The sequence below is a fragment of the Monodon monoceros genome, unplaced genomic scaffold (genome assembly GCF_005190385.1).
Source record: "Monodon monoceros isolate NGI ecotype Baffin Bay Population unplaced genomic scaffold, NGI_Narwhal_1 Super_Scaffold_18, whole genome shotgun sequence".
NCBI lineage: Eukaryota > Metazoa > Chordata > Mammalia > Artiodactyla > Monodontidae > Monodon > Monodon monoceros.
Genome location: NW_021703774.1, coordinates 97776183 through 97799655, shown reverse-complemented (window position 1 = coordinate 97799655; position 23473 = coordinate 97776183). Strand labels below are relative to the sequence as shown.

The following is a 23473-nucleotide window of genomic DNA, read 5'->3' as shown; positions in this document are numbered from 1 at the left end:
GTTGTCTTTCCATCTTGTCTATGGTTTCCTTTGCTGTGCAAAAGCTTTGAAGTTTCATTAGATCCCATTTGTTTATTTTTGTTTTTATTTCCATTACTCTAGGAGGTGGATCAAAAAAGATTTTGCTGTGATTTATGTCAAAGAGTGTTCTTCCAATGTTTTCCTCTAAGACGTTTATAGTGCCCGGTCTTACATTTAGGTCTCTAATCCACTTTGAGTTTATTTTTGTGTATGGTGTTAGGGAATGTTCTAATTTCATTCTTTTACATGTAGCTGTCCAGTCTTCCCGGCACTGCTTATTGAAGAGACTCTGTTTTCTCCACTGTATATCTTCGGCTCCTTTGTCATAGATTAGTTGACCATATGTGCGTGGGTTTATCTCTGGGCTTTCTATCCTGTTCCATTGATGTATATTTCTGTTTTTCTGCCAGTACCATATTGTCTTGATTACTGTCGCTTTATAGTATACTCTGAAGTCAGGGAGCCTGATTCCTCCAGCTCCATTTTTTTCCCTCAAGACTGCTTTGGCTATTCAGGGTCTTTTGTGTCTCCATACAAATTTTAAGATTTTTTGTTCTAGTTCTGTAAAAAATGCCATTGGTAATTTGATAGGGATTGCATTGAATCCGTAGACTGCTTTAGGTAGTATAGTCATTTTCACAATATTGATTCTTCCAATCCAAGAACATGGTATATATCTCCATATGTTGGTATCATCTTTAATTTCTTTCAGCGGTGTCTTAGTTTTCTGTATACAGGTCTTTTGTATCCCTAGGTAGGTTTATTCCTAGGTAGTTTATTCTTTTTGTTGCAATGGTAAATGGGAGTGTTTCGTTAATTTCTCTTTCAGATTTTTCATCGTTAATGTATAGGAATGCAAGAGATTTCTGTGCATTAATTTTGTATCCTGCAACTTTACCAAATTCATTGATTAGCTCTAGTAGTTTTCTGGTGGCATCTGTAGGAATCTCTATGTATAGTATCATGTCATCTGCAAACAGTGACAGTTTTACTTCTTTTCCAATTTGGATTCCTTTTATTTCTTTTTCTTCTCTGATTGCCACGGCTAGGACTTCCAAAACTATGTTGAATAATAGTGGTGAGAGTGGACATCCTTGTCTTGTTCCTGATCTTAGAGGAAATGCTTTCAGTTTTTCACCATTGAGAATGATGTTTACTGTGGGTTTGTCATACATGGCCTTTATTATGTTGAGGTAGGTTCCCTCTATGCCCACTTTCTGGAGAGTTTTTATCATACATGGGTGTTGAATTTTGTCAAAAGCTTCTTCTGCATCTATTGAGATGATCATATGGTGTTTATTCTTCAATTTGTTAATATGGTGTATCGCATTGATTGATTTGCATATATTGAAGAATCCTTGCATCCCTGGGATAAATCCCACTTGATCATGGTGTAGGATCCTTTTAATATGTTGTTGGATTCTGTTTGCTAGTATTTTGTTGAGGATTTTTGCATCTATATTCATCAGTGACTTGGGTCTGTATTTTTCTTTTTTTGTAGTATCTTTGTCTGCTTTTGGTATCAGGATGATGTTGGCCTCATAGAATGAGTTTGGGAGTTCTCCTTCCTCTGCAATTTTTTGGAAGAGTTTGAGAAGGATGGGTGTTAGCTCGTCTCTAAATGTTTGATAGAATTCACCTGTGAAGCCATCTGGTCTTGGACTTTGTTGGAAGATTTTTAATCACAGGTTTCAATTTCATTACTTGTGATTGGTCTGTTCATATTTTCTATTTCTTCCTGGTTCAGTCTTGGAAGGTTATAACTTTCTAAGAATTTGTCCATTTCTTCCAGGTTGTCCATTTTATTGGCATAGAGCTGCTTGTAGTAATCTCTTAGGATGCTTTGTATTTCTGTGGTGTCTGTTGTAACTTCTCCTTTTTCATTTCTAATTTTATTGATTTGAGTCCTCTCCCACTTTTTCTTGATGAGTCTGGCTAATGGTTTATCAAATTTGTTTATCTTCTCAAAGAACCAGATTTTAGTGTTATTGGTCTTTGCTATTGTTTTCTTTCTATTTCATTTATTTCTGCTCTGATCTTTATGATTTCTTTCCTTCTGCTAACTTTGGGTTTTGTTTGTTCTTCTTTCTCTAGCTCCTTTAGGTGTAACGTTAGATTGTTTATTTGAGATTTTTCTTGTTTCTTGAGGTAGGCTTGTATAGCTATAAACTTCCCTCTTAGAACTGCTTTTGCTGCATCCCATTGGTCTTGGATCATCGTGTTTTCATTGTCATTTGTCTCTAGGTATTTTTTGATTTCCTCTGATTTTTTCAGCGATCTCTCGGTTATTTAGTAACGTATTGTTTAGCCTCCATGTGTTTGTGTTTTTTACGTTTTTTTCCCTGTGATTCATTTCTAATCTCATAGCCTTGTGGTCAGAAAAGATGCGTGATATTTCAATTTTCTTAAATTTACTGAGGCTTGATTTGTGACCCAAGATGTGATCTATCCTGGAGAATGTTCCGTGCGCACTTGAGAAGAAATTGTAATCTGTTGATTTTGGATGGAATGTCCTATAAATATCAATTAAATCTATCTGGTCTATTGTGTCATTTAAAGCTTCTGTTTCCTTATTAATTTTCTGTTTGGATGATCTGTCCATTGGTGTAAGTGAGGTGTTAAAGTCCCCCACTATTACTGTGTTACTGTCGATTTCCTCTTTTAGAGCTGTTAGCAGTTGCTTTATGTATTGAGGTTCTCCTATGTTGGGTGCATATATATTTATAATTGTTATATCTTCTTGGATTGATCCCTTGATCATTACGTAGTATCCTTCCTTGTCTCTTACAACATTCTTTATTTTAAAGTCTATTTTATCAGATATGAGTATTGCTACTCTAGCTTTCTTTTGATTTCCATTTGCATGGAATATCTTTTTCCATCCCCTCACTTTCAGTCTGTATGTGTCCCTAGGTCTGAAGTGGGTCTCTTGTAGACAGCATATATATGGGTCTTGTTTTTGTATTCATTCAGCGAGCCTGTGTCTTTTGGTTGGAGCATTTAATCCATTCAAGTTTAAGGTAATTATTGACATGTATGTTCCTATTTTCATTTCCTTAATTGTTTTGGGTTTTTTGTTTTTTTTGTTTTTTTAAAGAGAGAGAGAGAGAGGTCTCTAGTGGTTTTTTATTTTTTAATTTTTTTTAGGTGTTGGGGGTAGGAGTTTATTAATTAATTAATTTATTTTTGCTGTGTTGGGTCTTCGTTTCTGTGCGAGGGTTTTCTCTAGTTGTGGCAAGCGGGGGCCACTCTTCATCGCAGTGCGCGGGCCTCTCAGTATCGCGGCCTCTCTTGTTGTGGAGCACAGGCTCCAGACGCGCAGGCTCAGTAGTTGTGGCTCACGGGCCTAGTTGCTCCACGGCATGTGGGATCCTCCCAGACCAGGGCTTGAACCCGTGTCCCCTGCATTAGCAGGCAGATTCTCAACCACTGCACCACCAGGGAAGCCCTTGGGTTTGTTTTTGTAGGTCTTTTTTTTCTCTTGTGTTTCCCTCTTAGAGAAGTTCCTTCAGCCTTTGTTGTAGAGCTGGTTTGGTGGTGCTGAATTCTCTTAGCTTTTGCTTGTCTGTAAAGCTTTTGATTTCTCCATCGAGTCTGAATGAGATCGTTGCTGGGTAGAGTAATCCTGGTTGTGGGTTCTTCCCTTTCATCACTTTAAGTATATCATGCCACTCCCTTCTGGCTTGTAGAGTTTCTGCTGAGAAATCAGCTGTTAACCTTATGGGAGTTCCCTTGTATGTTATTTGTCATTTTTCCCTTGCTGCTTTCAATAATTTTTCTTTGTCTTTAATTTTTGCCAATTTGATTACTATGTGTCTCGGCATGGTTCTCCTTGGGTTTATCCTGTATGGGACTCTCTACATTTCCTGGACCTGGGTGGCTATTTGCTTTCCCATGTTAGGGAAGTTTTTGACTATAATCTCTTCAAATATTTTCTCGGGTCCTTTCTCTCTTTCCTCTCCTTCTGGAACCCCTATAATGTGAATGTTGTTGCATTTAATGTTGTCCCAGAGGTCTCTTAGGCTGTCTTCATTTCTTTTCATTCTTTTTTCTTTATTCTGTCCCACAGCAGTGAATTCCCCCATTCTGTCTTCCAGATCACTTATCAGTTCTTCTGCCTCAGTTAGTCTGCTATTGATTCCTTCTAGTGTAGTTTTCATTTCAGTTATTGTATTGTTTATCCCTGTTTGTTTGTTCTTTAATTCTTCTAGATCTTTCTTAAATATTTCTTGCATCTTCTTGATCTTTGCCTCCATTCTTTTTCTGAGGTCCTGGATCCTCTTCACTATTATTCTGAATTCTCTACCTGGAATGCTGCCTATCTCCATTTCATTTCGTTGTTTTTCTGGGGTTTTATCTTGTTCCTTCATCTGGTACATAGCCCTCTGCCTTTTCATCTTGTCTATCTTTCTGTGAATGTAGTTTTTGTTCCACAGGCTGCAGGACTGTAGTTCTTCTTGCTTCTGCTGTCTGCCCTCTCTCCCAGTGTTTAATATTTAAGGGATCTTTTCTCATGATCTTTTCTTATAGTTACTGGCATATAAGAACATTACTAATCTTTGCATATTCCATTCACACGACACCTTCCTGAACTTCTCTTATTCGATAGTCTTTAACTTGAATTTTTTGTTTCGAGATATACTTTATAGAATATGTGACTTTATTTCTTCTTTTTCAATATTTATACCTCTTATTTCACCTTAGGTGGAGGGTCGAATCAAAAAAATCAATGACTAATGCCAGGTATTCTTGTTTTTGGTTCTGATTCTAGTGAGAAAGAATGCCTCAAATGGAGACTGGCTTTTGGCTCCAAACACACTTTTTCATATTAAGGAAATCATTTAAAATGTTAGAATAACAGATTATTTGTGCAATGCAGTGTTTTAGGACGATAAATGTGGGCAGTCATGAATATGAATGTGATGCCGACAAGAAGACAAGAGACCAAAGCAACTGCAGCACATGTAGGGTTTGCATATAACATGCATTCAGTATTGCTGGCCCGAGCAAATTACTGAAAAATATGAATAGAGCACATGGAAGGTTTTATTTAGTGACCATAACAACAAGAGTTTGGGATATCTATTACACTAGGCTCTATTCCACGTGGTACTTTTTCATGTTTATTGCATTTACCTCAAAACAGGAATTCAATCAACATACTACCAGAATGCTATAGTGCCAATGGGGTGACATGCCCTTTCATGTCAGCAAGGTACTTAATTTAGGCTTTTCGTTTTTAATTTTTCTTTTAATCAATGTCACACCCACATCTGTAGAAAATTTGGAAAGTTATAAGAATACTTGCAGACTGTATATAACATAAGTACAAAAATGTTTACTGCAGTATTCAGTGAAAAAGTGAAAACAGCAATAGGGAAAAGACACATCAATACTACAGTCTACTATCCAATCATTAAAAAGTACAAGGTAGACCTACAAGTACCAACATGGAAAACTATGAAGGTATAAAGTTAAATGCAAAAAAGGTGAAAGCAATATATAGGGTGTGATTTATAAATTAGCCATACTCTGCTCCCTCAATGCTGTTTATGTAGTTATGTGTATATGTACATGTAATGTCATAATATTTTGTTATAAGTACATGTATATACAGCAGGAGAAAAAAAGTGATACCAGCAGGGTATGACTCAAGCTGGTACAGTGTTTCCCTCCACAGAGTGGGTTGGAGTGGTTATAGGAAACTCCCATTTTTTACTTTATATGCTTCTTTGCCGTCTACAGTTTTTCAATTAAGAAACAAACAAATTTTGGAAAGAAAAGCATAACGAAACAAAAATAACCACTTACAGTCCTGAGGCAGATATTCTCGGGAATATTCAATAAAGATTTGCTGAAATATCCACATAAACAAAGTGTCTGTACAGAATTGGCACTCATTTAATATTTTTTGACTAAATAAACAAAAAAATAATCTTTCTTGGTGAAACATTATAAGCTTAATCATAGAGGAGTGAGAACTCTAGTTAAGTGACCCAGAAGTAAAGAATGTTGGCTCTCATTTTTAACCCTTCAAATCAGTTTTCACAACTTCTATTGTTTTATATATGAAAAAAGCCCACTCCGTTTTTTTTTTTTTTTTTTTTTGCGGTACGCGGGCCTCTCACTGTTGTGGCCTCTCCCGTTGTGGAACACAGGCTCCGGACGCGCAGGCTCAGCGGCCATGGCTCACAGGCCTAGCCACTCCGCAGCATGTGGGATCTTCCTGGACCGGGGCACGAACCCGTGTCCCCTGCATCGGCAGGCAGACTCTCAATCACTGCGCCACCAGGGAAGCCCTCACTCTGATTTTTATGTGCATTTTAAAAATGTTTTATTCAAATGTCACTGAACTCTTTCCTTTACTGATATGATCTGAAGGTGCCAACTCATGTTCTAACAGAAGTCACCAGGAGTAAGGGTTGTCAAGCGACGTGGTTAACAAATGAGGTGCAGACAGAGAAGCAAATAAAGGATGAACCAGAATCTACAGTGCAATGCCCTGAGCCTCATTTCCCCCCGTGTGTCGAAGGGGTGGACGTCCCTGCTGAAACACAGGCCAACAAGCGGACCACTGCTTTCCAGGAAGAAAGCTCTGGTGAGATTTTTCACTTACTGGCATTTAATATAGCTCTGGTAATTGGTTCTATTTGGAAAGGTTACTATCCAATTTTCCTGAAAGATATTACTTCAGCTACTCTTTACTTTAGAGCTAATCCCAGGGGAAATTACATTTTCTTTAGATGGCATTTCAAGATATTTTTTTCATATAAGTAATTTCACAGCTAAACATTCGCTTGTTTTTTGTTTTGCTTAGCTTTCTGCCCCTCACCTTTCTAATCTCACTTGCTTTATTTGAGTGGGATCGAGATGTTTCTCCCCAGAGATGCCTGTTTCTCTTAAAAAGCTAGTTAAACTACTTAGAGATACACAGACTATAGAGGAGTTAGAAAGTGCACCAGGAATAACTATTTCTCTTCACTCTTGTGTAACTACAAATAAGACGAATTATGTACCTAAAGATTTTAAATATAATTAAAAGAATACACCGAATCAAAGGAATTAGGAGGAATGTGAATGAAGTTTCTGCGACAAAAGTAGGTCATCTCTACCATTCAATTAATAAGATTATATTAATTTAATATTTAACTTTAAAATCTGCTGTATATTTATATCTAGCACAAATAGACAAATATGAACATTTAAATATTTTTCTACAAACTAGCAAAAACATTTAGAAATTAACTAATTCCATATCAGAATAACTTATTAACCAAACAATAGAAAATTCCTATGCTACTTGGGCAACTCCAAGTGATTAACAGTGGGTCATTTGTATCTTCTGACTTCTGGGAAGGTCTTCTTTATGTTTTTGGAAGAGCAGGCTTGTGCTGAAAATGTGGGTTTTGGCTTTCTAACAGAACCAAGTGGGAACTGATGTACTTTTATTCCTAAAGTGCTCTGAGAGATATGGATGAGACACCTTGCCCAGGCACAGAGTACAATTACTGATAATGCTTTAAAGTGGTACAGAGTTTCTGGGCTTACTTAAGAGGTCTGAAAAAAATCTAACTATAAAGAGATGGTCAAGGCCTTTAACCACAGTAGTATTATCTACAGCTAGGAAACTGCAGTTGGTACAGTTACACCAGATTTTAAAAAGTGAGGCGGGACTTCCCTGGTGGTGCAGTGGTTAAGAACCTGCCTGCTAATGCAGGGGACACGGGTTCAATCCCTGGTCCAGGAAGATCCCACATGCCACAGAGCAACCAAGCCCGTGCGCCACAACTACTGAGCCTTCGCTCTAGAGCCCACGAGCCACAACTACTGAGCCCACGTGCTGCAACTACTGAAGCCCATGCCCTCTAGGGCCCATGCTCCGCAACAAGAGAAGCCACTGCAATGAGAAGCCCGCGCACTGCAACCAAGAGTAGTGCCCGCTCACCACAACTAGAGAAAGTCCGCGTGCAGCAACGAAGACCCAACACAGCCAAAAATGAATAAAAAAAAATTTTTAATTAAAAAAATAATAAATAAAAAAGTGAGGAAAATTGGGTGGGTAGGGGGGTGCTATTTACACATATAGTGCAGAATAGGCATCTAAACAGAGGATATGATAAAACTCTGACTTAAACCAACACCCAAACCCTCCTTCTATAAATGGATTAAAATTCTGTAAGATATATACTGAAATACTATTTTACTGAACTGAAAAGAAGGGAAATCCCTACTTGCCAGAAACAAGAAGAAAATGAAATGGCAGCAGACAGCCTGTAACACTGAGGTTTGGGAGGAAGACAATGATGCCAGAAACCTAGAGCTGGAGTTTGAGTGCTCCCCACCCACCCGCCCCCAGTTCTGGAGGAGAGGCATACAGAGGAACAATAAATTGGCAGTCGATATTTCCAGGACAGTAACAGCTCCCCTGAAAGCTAGAGTGCTTTGGGCTCAGTTCTCAGTCGTCTTCTATTTCCTAACTACATTCAATCCCTGGGTGATCTCATAGTTTCCTGTTTTAAGTACTACCATTTAAACACAGATGACTCCAAAATTCATATTCCAGACCAGCCTCCCTCCTCAGCTTCAGACTCATATATCCAACTGCACAGTCCACATCCTTGTTTATATGGTTACAGACATCCCACATTAGCCCTCCTGCTCCCTCAGATAATCTTCCTCATGTAAATGAATGGCAACTCCATTTTCCTGGTAGCTTAGGCCCAAAATCTGAAATGTCGTTCTTCACTCCTCATTTCTCCCCCAACACCTCACACCTTATCTGCCAGGAAATCCTATTAGCTCTTCCTTCAAAATATGTCCAGAATCTCACTACTGCCCAACACATCCACTGTTGCCATCCTGGTCCAAGCCATGTTGGTCTCTCACCTGAATTACTGCAATAGCTCCCAAACTCCTTTCCTTGCTCTGCCCTTCTCCCTTTGAGTTTATTCAGCAGCCAAAATGATCCTATTAAAATATAAGTCAGATGATTATCACTCCCCTACCTATACACTCCCAATGGTTCCCCACATCACTCATGGGGAAAAAATCTAAGACTAAAAATGGACCAAAAGGTCTTAAAAACTCTGACCCCATTATCCTCACTTTGACCTCCATGGCCTCATAACCTACTCAGCTTTCTCTCGCTTACTTTGCTTTGGCCACACTGATCTCCTTGCTATTCTATAAACATGCCAGGCACAGCCCCACCTCAGGGCCCTGCGTTGCAGTTATTGCTTCCTCTTCAAGAATTCTCTTCCCTCAGTTTGCTTTACAGTTCACCTTCTTCAAGTCTTTGTTCAAATGTCACCTTTCCCAGTCACTCTACCCAAAACTGAAACCTCTCTTCAACTCCCCAATACTCTCCATTCCCTTTCCCTACTCTATTCCTCTCCTCAACATTTATCATTAACATATTATACATTTTACTTAATTATCTTGTTTACTATCCCCCCACTGGAATATAGTCACCACAAGGGCAGAGATATTTGTATTCTATTCACTACTGTATCACTAGCACCAGTGGGAATTCAATAAATACTTGTCTTAAAAAAATGAATAAATGTTAAATTCACAATTACAAAGGAAAAAATTCAAACTAGAATTCTAAACACAGAATGCAGTCAAAGGAGGGCAAAACGAAAACATATTTTCAGGCAAACAAAAAACATGGAAAGAATAAATCACTTACAGACCTTCCATGAAAGAACTAATAAAATATATATTTCTGGGAAAAAGACATTGGAAGGCTTCCCTGGTGGTGCAGTGGTTGAGAGTCCGCCTGCTGATGCAGGGGACACGGGTTCGTGCCCCGGTCCAGGGAGATCCCACATGCCGCAGAGCAGCTGCACCCATGAGCCATGGCCACTGAGCCTGCGCGTCTGGAGCCTGTGTTCCACAACGGGAGAGGCCACAACAGTGAGAGGCCCGCGTACGGCAAAAAAAAAAACAAAAAAAAAACCATTGGATCCAAAAGAAAGAAGCAGTAAGGGTAAGGAAAGAAGATACTACATAAATCTAAATAATTACTAACTGCATAAAACAATAATAGTAATAAGTAATTTAAGTGGAATAAAAACAAGGTAGAACCAAAACACTAAACAATAAAATAATACGATGGGAGGAGGTCCTCACAGTTAAAACATTGTAAAAGCTTTTTTTTTTCAGAAGGAGGCTGGAGATATTAAGTTTTTGACTTTAAGGTGGATATCCATGTTAACAGTTTAAGGAAAATGGCTAAGATAAGAGAATAATTTCCATTCTAGGAGAAGGGGAAAAGGGAGGACAATGAAAGCTCAATTAATCCAAAAAGAAGACAGAAAAGGAAAAAAAAATCAAAGAAAAGTATGGTAAATAGAAAGAATCAAATAAAATAGTAGAAATAAATCTAATATATTAGTAATCAAAATAAATGTACAGATACCAAACATGCTTGTTAAAAGACAATGATTCTCAGTTTTGAATTTTAAAATTGTGCTTTATGTCATTTATAAAAGACACAGTTAAAACATAATGACAAACAAAAGTCAAAAGATGGAAAAAGACATACCGCACAAACACTACAGCACAGATTACAAAAAATAGCAAGAGAATATTTTGAAAATATTAATGCCAATACGTTTGCAAGGTTACCAAAATTAAATATGTTCCTAGAAAAATACCTTAAGTTATACTGATTTAAAAAGAAACAGAAATCCTGCAAAGTCCTATAACCATAACAAAAAGAACACATCAGGGCCAGGTGGTGTTATAGAAAAGTTATACAAAACTTAATATTGTAAAGGAAGAAGTAAATGGTCACTATTTGTAAATGACATGATATTATACATAGAAAACCCTAAACACTACACCAAAAAACTGTTAGAACTAACAGACACATTCAGTAAAGTTGGAGGATACAAAATCAACAGGCAAAAACCTGTTGTATTCAACAGGCAAAACCTGTTGCATTTCTACACACTTTTAACAAATTATCAGAAAGAGAAATTAAGAAAACAATACCATTTACAACTGCCTCAAAAAGAATAAAATACCTAGGAATAAATTTAGCCAAGGAGGTGAAAGACTTGCACACTGAAAACTATAAGACACTGATGAAAGAAATTATAGAAGACACTAATAAATGGAAAGATATTCTGTGCTCATGGATTAGAAAAATTAATATTGTTAAAATGCACCACCTGGGGGCTTCCCTGGTGGCGCAGTGGTTGAGAGTCTGCCTGCCGATGCAGGGGACATGGGTTCGTGCCCCGGTCTGGGAAGATCCCACATGCCACAGAGCAGCTAGGCCCGTGAGCCATGGCCGCTGAGCCTGCGCATCCGCAGCCTGTGCTCCGCAACGGGAGAGGCCACGACAGTGAGAGGCCCGCGTACCGCAAAAACAAAAAAAAAAAAGCACCACCAAACCAGCTATATAAGAAATGTTAAAGGAAATTCTCTAGGCAAAAAAGAAAAGGGCACAACTAGAAACATGAAAATATGAATGGAAAAAGCTCATCGGTAAAAGCAAACATACAGTAAAGGTAGGAAATTATCTATGCACAAAGCTAGCAGGAAGGTTAAAAGACAAAAGTAGTAAAAACCATCTATATCCACAATAAGCAGTTAAGGGATACACAAAACAATTATTTGTAAAATATGATATCAAAAACAGTAATCATGAGGGGAGGAGAGTACAAATGCATTAAAATGCATTTGAAATTAAGAGATCAGAAACTTAAAACAATCGTATCACAATCATAATCATATATATCACATACAAAAGAAAAAAGAATCCAAAACTAATACTAAAGACAATCATCAAATCACAAGAGGACAAAAGAAGAAAGGAACAAGAAAGACCTACAAAAAGAACCCCAAAACAATGAACAAAATGGCAATAAGAGCATACATATCAATAATTACTTTAAATGTAAATGGACTAAATGCGCCAATCAAAGACACAGAGTGCCTAAATGAATACAAAAACAAGACCCATATATATGCTGCCTACAAGAGACTCACTTCAGATCTAAAGACACACACAGACTGAAACTGAGGGGATGGAAAAAGGTATTCCATGCAAATGGAAATCAAAAGAAAGCTGAGGTAGCAATACTTATAGCAGACAAAATAGATTTTAAAATACAGACTGTTACAAGAGACAAAGAAGGGCATGACATAATGATCAAGGGAGCGACCCAAGAAGAAGATATAATAATTGTAAGTACATATGCACCCAACATAGGCGCACCTAAATACATAAAGCAAATATTAACAGACACAAAGGGAGAAATCAACAGTAATAATAACAGTAAGGGACTTTAACCCCTCACTCACATCAATGAACAGATCATCCAGACAGAAGATCAATAAGGAAACACTAGCTTTAAATGACACAACAGAACTAATGGACTTAATAGTTATATATAGAACATTCCATCCAAGAGCAGCGGAATACACATTCTTTTCAAGTGTGCATGGTTTGCTACAAAACAAGCCTTGGTAAATTTAAGAAAACTGGAACCATATCAAGCATCTTTTCTGACCACAATGCTATGAGACTAAAAATCAACTACAAGAAAAAAACTGCAAAACACACAGACACATGGAGGCTAAATATTATGCTATGAAACAACCAATGGACCACTGAAGAAATCAAAGAGGAAATAAAAAAAATACCTGAAGACAAATGAAAATGAAAACATAATGATCCAAAATCTATGGGATGCAGCAAAAACAGTTCTAAGAGGGACATTTACAGTAATACAAGCTTACCTCAGCAAACAAGAAAAATCTCAAATAAAAAATCTAACCTTATACCTAAGGGAGCTAGAAAAAGAAAAACAAAACCCAAAGATAGTAGAAAAAGGAAATCATAAACATCAGAGCAGAAGTAAATGAAATAGAGACTAAAAGACAATAGAAAAGATCAAGGAAACTAAGAGGGGGTTCTTTGAAAAGATAAATAAAATTGATAAACCTTTAGCCAGACTCATTAAGAAAAAAAGAAAGTGGGCCCAAATCAATAAAATCAGAAATAAAAAAGAGGTTACAGCTGACTCCACAGCAATACAAAGGATCATAAGAGACTATGAACAACTATATACCAGTAAAATGGACAATCTAGAAGAAATGGACAAATTCCTTAAAATACATAATCCTTCAAGACTGAATCAGGAAGAAATACAAATATGAACAGACCAATTACCAGTAATTAAATTGAATCAATAACAAAAATACCTCCCAACAAACAAAAGTCCAGGACCAGAAGGTTTCACGGGTGAAATCCACTGAACATTTAGAGAAGAGTCAACACCTATCCTTCTCAAACTATTCCAAAAAACTGCAGAGAAAGGAACACATCCAAACTCATTCTATGAAGTCAGCATCACCCTGACACCAAAACCAGACACAGATATTACAAAAAAGAAAATTACAGGTCAACATTACTGATGAACATAGATGCAAAAATCCTCAACAAAACACTAGCAAACCAACTTCAACAGTACATTAAAAGGATCATACCCCACAATCAAGTGGAATTTATCCCAGGGATGAAAGGATTTTTCAATCTCCGCAAATAAATAAATGTGATATACCACATTAACAAACTGAAGCATAAAAACCATACAATCATCTCAACAGATGCAGAAAAAACCTTTTCATAAACTTCAACATCCATTTACAATAAAAACTCTTCAGAAAGTGGGCAGAGAGAACATACTTCAACATAATAAAGGCCGTATATGACAAGTCCACAGCTAAGATCATACTCAATGGTGAAAAGCTGAAAGCATTTCTTTTAAGATTAGGAACAAGACAAGAATGCCCACTCTCACCACTTTTATTCAACATAGTATTGGAAATCCTATCCACAGCCAGAGAAGAAAAAGAAGTAAAAGGAATCCAAATTGGAAAGGAAGACATAAAACTGGCACTGTTTGTAGATGACATGATACATTAAAAAATCCTAAAGACACCACCAAAAATCTACTAGAGCTCATCAATGAACCTGGTAAAATTGCAGGATACAAAATTAATATACAAAAATCTGCTGCGTTTCTATACACTAACAATGAACTATCAGAAAGAGAAATTAAGGAAACAATCTCATTTACAATTGCATCAAAAAGAACAAAATACCTAGGAATAAATCTACCTAAGGAGGTAAAAGAGCTGTACTTGGAAAATTGTAAGACACTGATGAAAGAAACTGAAGATGACACAAACAGATGGAAAGTCATACCATGTTCATAGACTGGAAGAACTAATAATCTTAAAATGACCATGCTACCCAAGGGAATCTACAGGTTCAATGTAATATCTATCAAAATACCAAAGGCATTTTTCACAGAACTAGAACAAATAATTTTAAAATTTGTATGGAAACACAAAAGACTCCAAATAGCCAAAACAATCTTGAGAAAAAAGAACACAACTGGGGGAATCATGCTTCCTGACTTCAGACAACACCATGAAGCTATAGTAATCAAGAGTATGGTACTGGCACAAAAACAGACACACAGATCCATGGAACAGAACAGAGATCCCAGAAATAAACCCATGCGCTTATGGTCAATTAATCTAGGACAAAGGAGGCAAGAACACACAATGAAGAAAAGACAGTATCTTAAATAAGTGGCACTAGGAAAACTGGACAGATACATGTAAAAGAATGAAATCAGAACATTCTCTAACACCACGTAGAAAAAATAAACTCAAAACGGATTAAAGACCTAAATGTAAGACCAGAAGCCATAAAACTCCTGGAAGAAAACATAGGCAGAAGACTCCAACATAAATTTTAGCACTATTTTTATGGATCTGTCTCCTAAAGCAATGGATACAAAAGCAAAAATAAACTAATGGAACCTAATTAAACTTAAAAGCTTTTGCACATCAAAAGAAACCATCAACAAAATGAAAAGACAACCTACTGAATGGGAGAAAATATTTGCAAATGATATGATTAATAAGGGGTTAATATCTAAAATATATAAACAGCTCATATAACAACATCAAAAAAAAAAAAGTCCAACAACCTGATTACAAAATGGGCAGAAGGTCTGAATAGACATTTTTCCAAAGAAGACATCAGATGGCCAACAGGCACATCAAAAGATGCTCAACATCGTTAATCGTGAGGGAAATGCAAATCAAAACCACAATGAGATATCCCCTCACACCTGTCAGAATGGCTATCATCAAAAAGAACACAAATAACATTTGTTGGTGAGGATGTGGAGAAAAAAGAACCCTCCTACACTGTTGGTGGGAAGTACATTGGTGCAGCTACCGTGGAAAACAGTATGAGGTTTCCCAAAAAATAAAAATAGAACTACTATAAACCCAGCAATTCCACTCCTGGGTATATATCTGAAAAAAACAAAAACACTAAGTCAAAAAGATACATGCACCCCAATGTTCATAGCAGCATTATTTACAATTGCCAAGATATGGAGGCAACCTAAGTGTCCATCAACAGATGAATGGATAAAGAAGATGTGGTACATACACACACACACACACACACACACACACACACACGCACACAATGAACAAGAGACAGTAAGTGTTGGCAAGGATGTGGAGAAAAGGGAACCCTTGTACACTGTTGGTGTGGTCACTATGGAAAACAGTATGGAGGTTCCTCAAAAAATTAAAAATAGAACTACTATATAATCCAGCAATTCCACTTCTGGATGCTTATCCAAAGAAAATGAAAACACTAACTCAAAAAGATATACACTACCCCAAGTTCATTGAAGCATTATTTACAATAGGCAAACCATGAAAACAACCTAAGTGTCTACCAATGGATGAATGGATAAATACTGAATATAATGTGATTGATACATACACACACACACACACACACACACACACACACACACACCAGAATATTATTCAGCCTTAAAAAAGAAGGAAATCTTGCCCTTTGTGACTACCTTGATGGACCTTGAGGGCATTATGCTAAGTGAAATAAGTCAGACAGAGAAAGACAAATACAATATGATCTTACTTATATGTGGAATCTAAACAAACCAGAAAACAAAAAACCCAAGCTCACAGATATAGAGAACAGATTTGGTGGTTACCAGAGGTGGGGCATTGGGGGTGAGGGAAATAGGTGAAGGGGTCAAAAGCTGCAAGCTTGCAGTTATAAAACAAAGAAGTCATAGGGATGCAATACAGCATGGTGACTGCAGTTAATAATATTGTAAGAAAAAGAAACTTAAAACAATTACTTCCGTACTTATACAAATTCCCCCAAAGAGCAAAAAGTTGTGTATACCCTACAACTCACATAATGAGACTAGTGTAACCTTGATACCAAAACTAAAGAACAGCATGAGAAAGGAAAAATACAGGGCAATCTCCGTCACGAACATAAACAAAAAAATCCTAAATGATATGTTTGCAAATCAAATCCAGCAATGCATTAAAATACAATGCACCATGAACGAACTGGGTTTATTCCAGGAATTCAAGACTAGTTCATAACCATGTAATTGTCCATATAAACAGAAAAAGTTGGAAAAATTATAAGATCATCTCAGATGCAGAGGAGACATTTGATAAATATCAACAACTATTATTTAAAATAAAACTCAACACATTTTTTAAAGCAGAAAGAATGCAAAGATGACCACTACACGGTTCCTATTCATTACCGTTCCGGAAGTTCTAATAACAAAATGAGAAAAAAGAACTAAAAGATGTAAGGATTACAAAGAAAGAATCACAATTATTACTACTTGTAGATGATAAGATTATCTTCATTAATAACACAAAAGTGTACAAATTAGGATTAGAGTGTAGCCAGGTGGTTCTTATAAGATCACTTTATAAAAATCAATTGTATTTCTATATATTGCAACACAGGAAATATTATTAAAAGTTATACCACTTACAACAATAATAAAAGAATACAAGGTACCTAGAAATAAACACAACAAAAGATATGCCAGACTCTTATGAAGAAAATTAGAAATGTTACTGAAAAGCATTAAAGGAGATCTAAATACTGTAATGGAGAGAAAGGTGATGTTTCCAGATAGGAAGATATCATCAAAGAGATGTAAGTTCTCCTGAAACTGATGGACAGATTCAATACAATTCAACCCAAAATCCCAACAGAGTTCTTTGTGAATTTTTCAAAGCTAATTTAAAAACCTATGTGGGGGGCTTCCCTGGTGGTGCAGTGGTTGAGAGTCCGCCTGCCGATGCGGGGAACACAGGTTCGTGCCCCGGTCTGGGAAGATCACACATGTCGCAGAGCGGCTGGGCCCGTGAGCCATGGCCGCAGAGCCTGCGTGTCCGGAGCCTGTGCTCCGCAATGGGAGAGGCCACAACAGTGAAAGGCCCGCGTACCGCAAAAAAAAAAAAAAAAAAAAGCCATGTCCACCTGGAACCTATGAAAGTGACTATTTGGAAATAGGGTCTTGTAGATGTAATCAAGTTAAGATGAGGTCGTACTGGAATAGGGTGGGCCCTCAATCCAATGACTGGTGTCCTTATAAGAAGGGCCTATGAAGACAGACACAGGAATGGCCCTGTGACAATGCAGGGAGAGACGAGAGTAATGCTGACACAAGCCAGAAAATGCCAAGGACTGCTGGCCACCATCAGAAGCTAGGGAGAGGTGAGGAAGGATTCACTCCAGAGCCTCCAAAGAGAACACGGCCCTGCTGACACCTTAATTTTGGACTTCTAGCCTCCGGAACCATTAAAGAATAAATTTCTCTTATTTCAAGCTACCCTGTGTGTAGTACTTTGTTACAGTAGCCCTAGGAAACTAATACAGTATTGAGTCCTGAAACAGAAATGAAGCATTTTGGCTCATCTCCCACAAAGAAAAAACATACCACTTATTTCTCTATGGCTGAATAGTCATCAGCGCATTCCAAGATTGTTTGATGTGGATTTTCCAAGAACACAATTTAGTAGTGCGTTATTGAGGGATCATGTTTACAAGTGAACAAAACGTAACTAAAGCAGGCTTTAACTAACTAAAAAGGTCAGTGGAGGATGAGTTATATTAGTGGATCCTGACTTCCAAGAAACATAAGAACCACCAAGACAAGGCCCATATGGAAGCAGCTCTGGAGTCAATGAAGGCAGGAGTCACCATCTGGTTTCCCATCTTGTTCTTCCTGTGGATGAACTTCATTCTTTTCTCTAGCTGCAGTCTGTCTTTAGCCAGCAGGTTAAAAATTGACTGCTGGCAGCTTCCAAGTTTTCTTTTACAGAGTTGAACCCCTGAAGAAAGACTACTTTCATTTTCTGGGTCGCCAAGTCCAAAAAGCCTGGAGGAACACTTTGAGTGGCCTGAGCTGGGTCTCCTGTCCACTCCTGAACTACCTGTTGGAGCCCTGTGGCTGGGCAGGTACCAGAGAGAGGGATGGATGGGGACGATCTAACAAGGAACAGCTCTAGTTTCCTTCCTGATTAAGTAGTGCCACTTTTTTCAATTTACCCCAAATTCTGCTATCATGCTAAAACGAAGTGAGCAACCAGGAGCGGAGAAGTAATTTTAAAGGCAGGTACAGATACGATTGGAAGAATAAGAAGTAGTAATAGATAAATCAAATTATCAATACACATAATACACTGATAAAGAACTTCAACGAAGAACCAATAAGCACGTGAACTGGATGCTTTCTGTAAGTATAAATAAAACAATTTTCACAGTTGGAATTACTGAGAAACAATTTTCTCTATTTAAATAATAGAAGAGAATATAAGAAATCAAGCAACCATTTTGATTTGAAGATTTATTTTAAAGAAGTTTCTATATTTGGGTAGTAAAAGAACTATATTTCATCAGCAATAAACAGTTGACTGCATTGTGTGAGCAGGGCACTGAAGGGTCATGAGATTGTTTCTAGAGAAAATTAAATTCAATACATAACTTGTAACTTTTCTTAGACATAGAAATTACCACTTACCATAGCACGGGGGTTTCTATCAGCTCGATTTCCTTCAAAAGAATTTATTTTATGGGCACTCATTTCATCAGTGTCAGCAATGATATAATGTCTAGGAGAGTAAGCATCGGACAAGTTCTCAAGCAGCCTCAGGATCTCAGTGGTATGCCCACCTAGAAAAAAATATTGGAAGGCTTGAGATTCAGAAACCGGTAATGGACACATCCATCTGACTACATTATACTAATACTATGCTTTGTGTATTTCTCAAAACACAGAAGGAATATTTGGAAATGATAATCTATGCCCTTGTATAAATACTACCTTTATATGGGGGAAGAGGATAATAAATGTATAAAAATAAAATCAGCACCAGCAGTAGGTTGTGCTACTGTACTACCTGAGGAAGGTACAAAGAAGTATAAGACACAGATCCTGTTATCAAGAAGTCTGGTGGGGGGCTTCCCTGGTGGCGCAGTGGTTGGGAGTCTGCCTGCCGGTGCAGGGGACACGGGTTCGTGCCCCGGTCCGGGAGGATCCCACATGCCGCAGAGCGGCTGGGCCAGTGAGCCATGGCCGCTGAGCCTGCGTGTCCGGAGCCTGTGCTCCGCAGTGGGAGAGGCCACAACAGTGAGAGGCCCACGTACAGCAAAAAAAAAAAAAAAGAAGTCTGGTGCGGAAGGGACAAGACACACAGATATACAAAGAGTGACGCAAGACAGCAAGAAAAATTAAAATGGGGTTTGGGGGAGGGAACAAGCAAAAGGTTATGAAAAAACAATGTCTTAAGCATAGGGGAGATCCCTGGTAAAGGCTGAAATGACTTGAAAGGTGCAGCTAATGGACAGATATGAGTAGGGAGGCCACTGGGTGGGGGTGGGATTATTAGGACAGGAGAAGGTAAGATCTGGGATGGGTGATCAAGGCATGGTGGGAACACTGGGAAGAAAGAGGAGAGTGAAGTAAGGTCAGGAAAGTAGGCTGGAAAATGGGAAGACAGTTGCTGAAGGTTTCTGTGTTACGAAGTAACATCAGGGAGGCATGAGCACTGACTCCCAGGGCTCAGATCTTCCTAAGGAAGACTTTTGTTCAACAGCTCCTAACAGAGGTCTTAGACCTAACAGAGGTCTCAAATATTTACCAGCTTCACCCAACAACAGTGTGTTCAATTTCTGAAATCGTACAATCTCCAAAATTTCCATACTTTAATTTTAAAACCATGGATTTAAAAACCAACTGTGTTCACTGAGGTTTCCTTCGGGGGAAAAAACCCAAAAGAACATTTACCTATTACATTACCTATATACCAATTAAGCAAAGCAATAAAACTCCTTAAGAATGGGCCCTATCATACCTATTTAATTTAACTGCACGATCCCCTGGCCTCAGCCAGGTTGATGTCTTTAACATTCTCTGTGTTCATCTCATTTGTTACCTCTTCCTTGTCTCTGGTCACACTACAAAGCTCCCCCCACTCACCTCCCTTACTGTTGCAAGAAAGCTTTCAATAGCGATACAGTGAACATATAGGATAATCAAACAAATTATGTGTTTTCTCCAAACGCATATATTTTCTTATAGTAGAAAGGGAACGATTACTCTCTAGATCCCAAAAGGAATTAGATATAGAAATAAAGTCATCAGAGAGTAAGTATAACAGGAATTAGAATCATGCTTTAACTTTGTAACTTGTCAGCCATCTTCTTATGTAGGGCAAGTAATTTACACATCTTATACTCATTTTATCATTTTTGTTTTTAACTTTGAAAAAGTGTGGTGGTTTGCAAAGTAGGTACTTGTTTTCAGAGCTGGAACAATTACGGATAAATCCGAACATATACATCTTCCACTGCTATTAAAACTTCATTTTACCTGCTTTAACAGTCTTTTCTTTTTTCCTTAAAAGGAAACCCTTTTCCCTTAAAAGGAAACTGAATACATTCTTTGAAAAATTAACTTTGTTACTGAATAAATAAATAATAAGAGCTTCATCTTGCATTTTACTTTTTTATTAAGACTTATCCTTTGGGAATGAAATCTTCTCAGTTCTATCTTAAAGTACATCCAGAATCCAATCACTTCTCACCACCTCTTTTGCTAGCACCCTGCTCCAAACCACATCGCTCTCACGTGGATTATCACCAAAGCTTCCTGGTCTGTTCCCCCCTTTGCACTTGTCCATTCAAGTGTCCACTTGAGTCTACTCTCAACACAGCCTCTAGACTGATCTTCTTAAAAAGAGTTGATCAAATTATTTACCTCTGCTCAAAACCCTCCAAGGGCTCCCCTTCTCATATGGAATAAAAGCCTTTTTGTAAGCTGACCCTTATTGTTACCTCTTGGACCTCATCTGCTTCTTCTCCCCTTACTCAGTCTACTCCAGCCATTCTGGCCTCCTTGCTGTTGGGTATCTGTCATCTCCCCAGGGAGACTTTACCTGACAATTCTGATGAAAATGCAACTTTCTTTCTCCTTGCCTCTTCCTAACCCACATTTTTCAAACCGGAAACAGAAGGCTCAGTGAGGTTAACTAATTTGCACAAGATCACCAAATTAGTAAGTGGCAGAGATGTGATTCAACTCTGGTGTTATGTTCATTTAGAAGCACATGGTCCTAACCTCTGCATGGTAGGAAGCAGTGGAATAGTGCCAACAGCTCTGTAGAGCAGGGTTTAAAATACCCTTCCACGATCTGCATGGGGCTTGCCTCCCCACATCCAACTCAGTACAATAGTGCCCTCGCACCTCTGGTCATCCCAAGTGCTATGGCCTTCTTTTCACACCCTCCCAGCCCTCAAAGCCCAGCTCCCCCTTGTCTGGCTACTTCTTAGTCATCTTTCAAGTCTCAGTTTAGACATCACGACTTCCAGGAGCTTCCTGTCTCAAGTTCAGAAAAAGTGGCGCCCAGCGTGAACTTCCATAGCAGTGTTAACTTCCCAGGTTATAGCACTTATTGTGGCAAGTACCCATTCTGCTTTTCGTTTTCTATTCTCCATTTCATTCACTGCTGTGTCCTCACAGCTTTCACACTGCTTGGGACATAGCACTCCACGGCAAGTCGTATTCGTCAGTTTTGTTATTTCCAGGGCTTAGCTTAGTGCCTGACCTCCCCTATGGCTCAAAATACATTAAGTGAATAAAGTAATGAATTACACGTGAACATAAGTTTAGACCATTTGCTAATACCTATAAATATTATGCTATCCGGATGCAATCTCCTGGCATTTCTGAATGTACACAGCATGTATATGTATCGCTCTGTCAAAGCTGTCCATTTAAAGCGGTACGCCTACAGAGCTGGCCGACTCCGTTTGGATTGTATTACCTGATTGCACAGGTTGTTGTTCACCCCCCCCCCCCCCCCGGCACAATATCCTGAAGTGTGTATTGTTCTCCCGTTAGTAGGTAATTGTTTCTATACTCGTGGGCTTTGTATATGTATATTTATAAATGTGACAATTCGCTTTGTCTCGCTTATCATGTAGTATTCGTGATTCCTAAATTAAATCCCAAATGCCTAGATTAATAATGCAAAGCAGTTTTTATTCAGGCAAATTGCATGTTAGCATCACGGGCTTCTGTGTCCTCTCTGTTCACTAATAATTTGTTAGAAAAATATACGCTACAGAGATGCTTAATTACAGACAAGTGTAAGTAACTCATTTGTTATTAAAGACGCGGTCTGGGCCACATCAACAACACACCATCATTTTGCCCAGCCGGGGCTGACTCGCTCCAGTCCCGCAGAGAAACTACAAATCTCAGCATGCAACGCTGCACAAAGCACTTGGGGTCCTGCGAACAGCGCCGCGGTGGACTCTGGGGTTTGTAGTACCCGACCCGAGCCCGCCAGTCACCGCCCGGATACTCACCGGACCCAGCCACCACCAAGAGGCTGAGAGACCGCCGGGGCACAGTGGCGCGGGGACGCAGCACTACCCACAACCGCACTGCCAGCAGCACGGCCACGGCTCCTGCCGCTGCCGCGAGGATAAGGGTGCCACCCATTCGAAGACAAGACGCATGCGTGCTATTCCGCGGCGCCGGCCGCAGGAGCGGTGAAAGTTCAAAACTACGGACGCTGCGGAGACCCAAACTCGAAGTGTGAGCCTCTTGGTGGGCGGGGCTTGTTGGCGGTGGGTGGAGTTCAGGGCCGGAGGCGGAAACCTGGCCTCTGACCACCCCGCTGGGTGCCCCGCGGGATTCTGCGCACGTACAGCCCATGCGTAAACTGAAATTCGCGGATTAAAGCGCTGGAGGAGTTTTGGTTTCGATTCGTGAGGAGGTGAGGCCAGCTGGGCGCCCTAAAAAGGACCTAACAAGTTAGCAGGTGTTCCAAATTAACCAACTTGGTGAATTCCACCTGAGGCCAGTGGCATACGTCGCTTTTTTTTTTTTTTTTTGTTGCCAAGGGAAATGTTTCTGTTGCACAGCTACTGAAAGTGCTTGCCAGTGAAAGGTACCTTAGTACAAAAAATTGAATTTCGGGTTCTCATCCAATTCTCCTCTTTCCCAGGCACTCATATTTTTAATTTTTCTAG

The 23473-nt window shown here is 38.8% G+C and overlaps 1 protein-coding gene across 2 annotated transcripts in view; it reads right to left on the bottom strand.

The window, feature by feature from the left end:
• Positions 1–23170, bottom strand: part of ALG14 (ALG14 UDP-N-acetylglucosaminyltransferase subunit) — a 101701-nt gene extending 78531 nt beyond the window's left edge. Inside the window, exons 1-2 of one of the 2 annotated variants that reach the window (XM_029229702.1) lie at positions 22805–23170; positions 18954–19105 (exon numbers count right to left, since the gene is read on the bottom strand). In XM_029229702.1, the coding sequence (XP_029085535.1) occupies positions 18954–19105; positions 22805–23156 (504 nt within the window). In that variant the 5' untranslated portion in view covers positions 23157–23170. The remainder of the gene's footprint in view (positions 1–18953; positions 19106–22804) is intronic. The other variant, XM_029229703.1, reaches the window with a different exon arrangement.
• Positions 23171–23473: the final 303 nt, after the last annotated feature.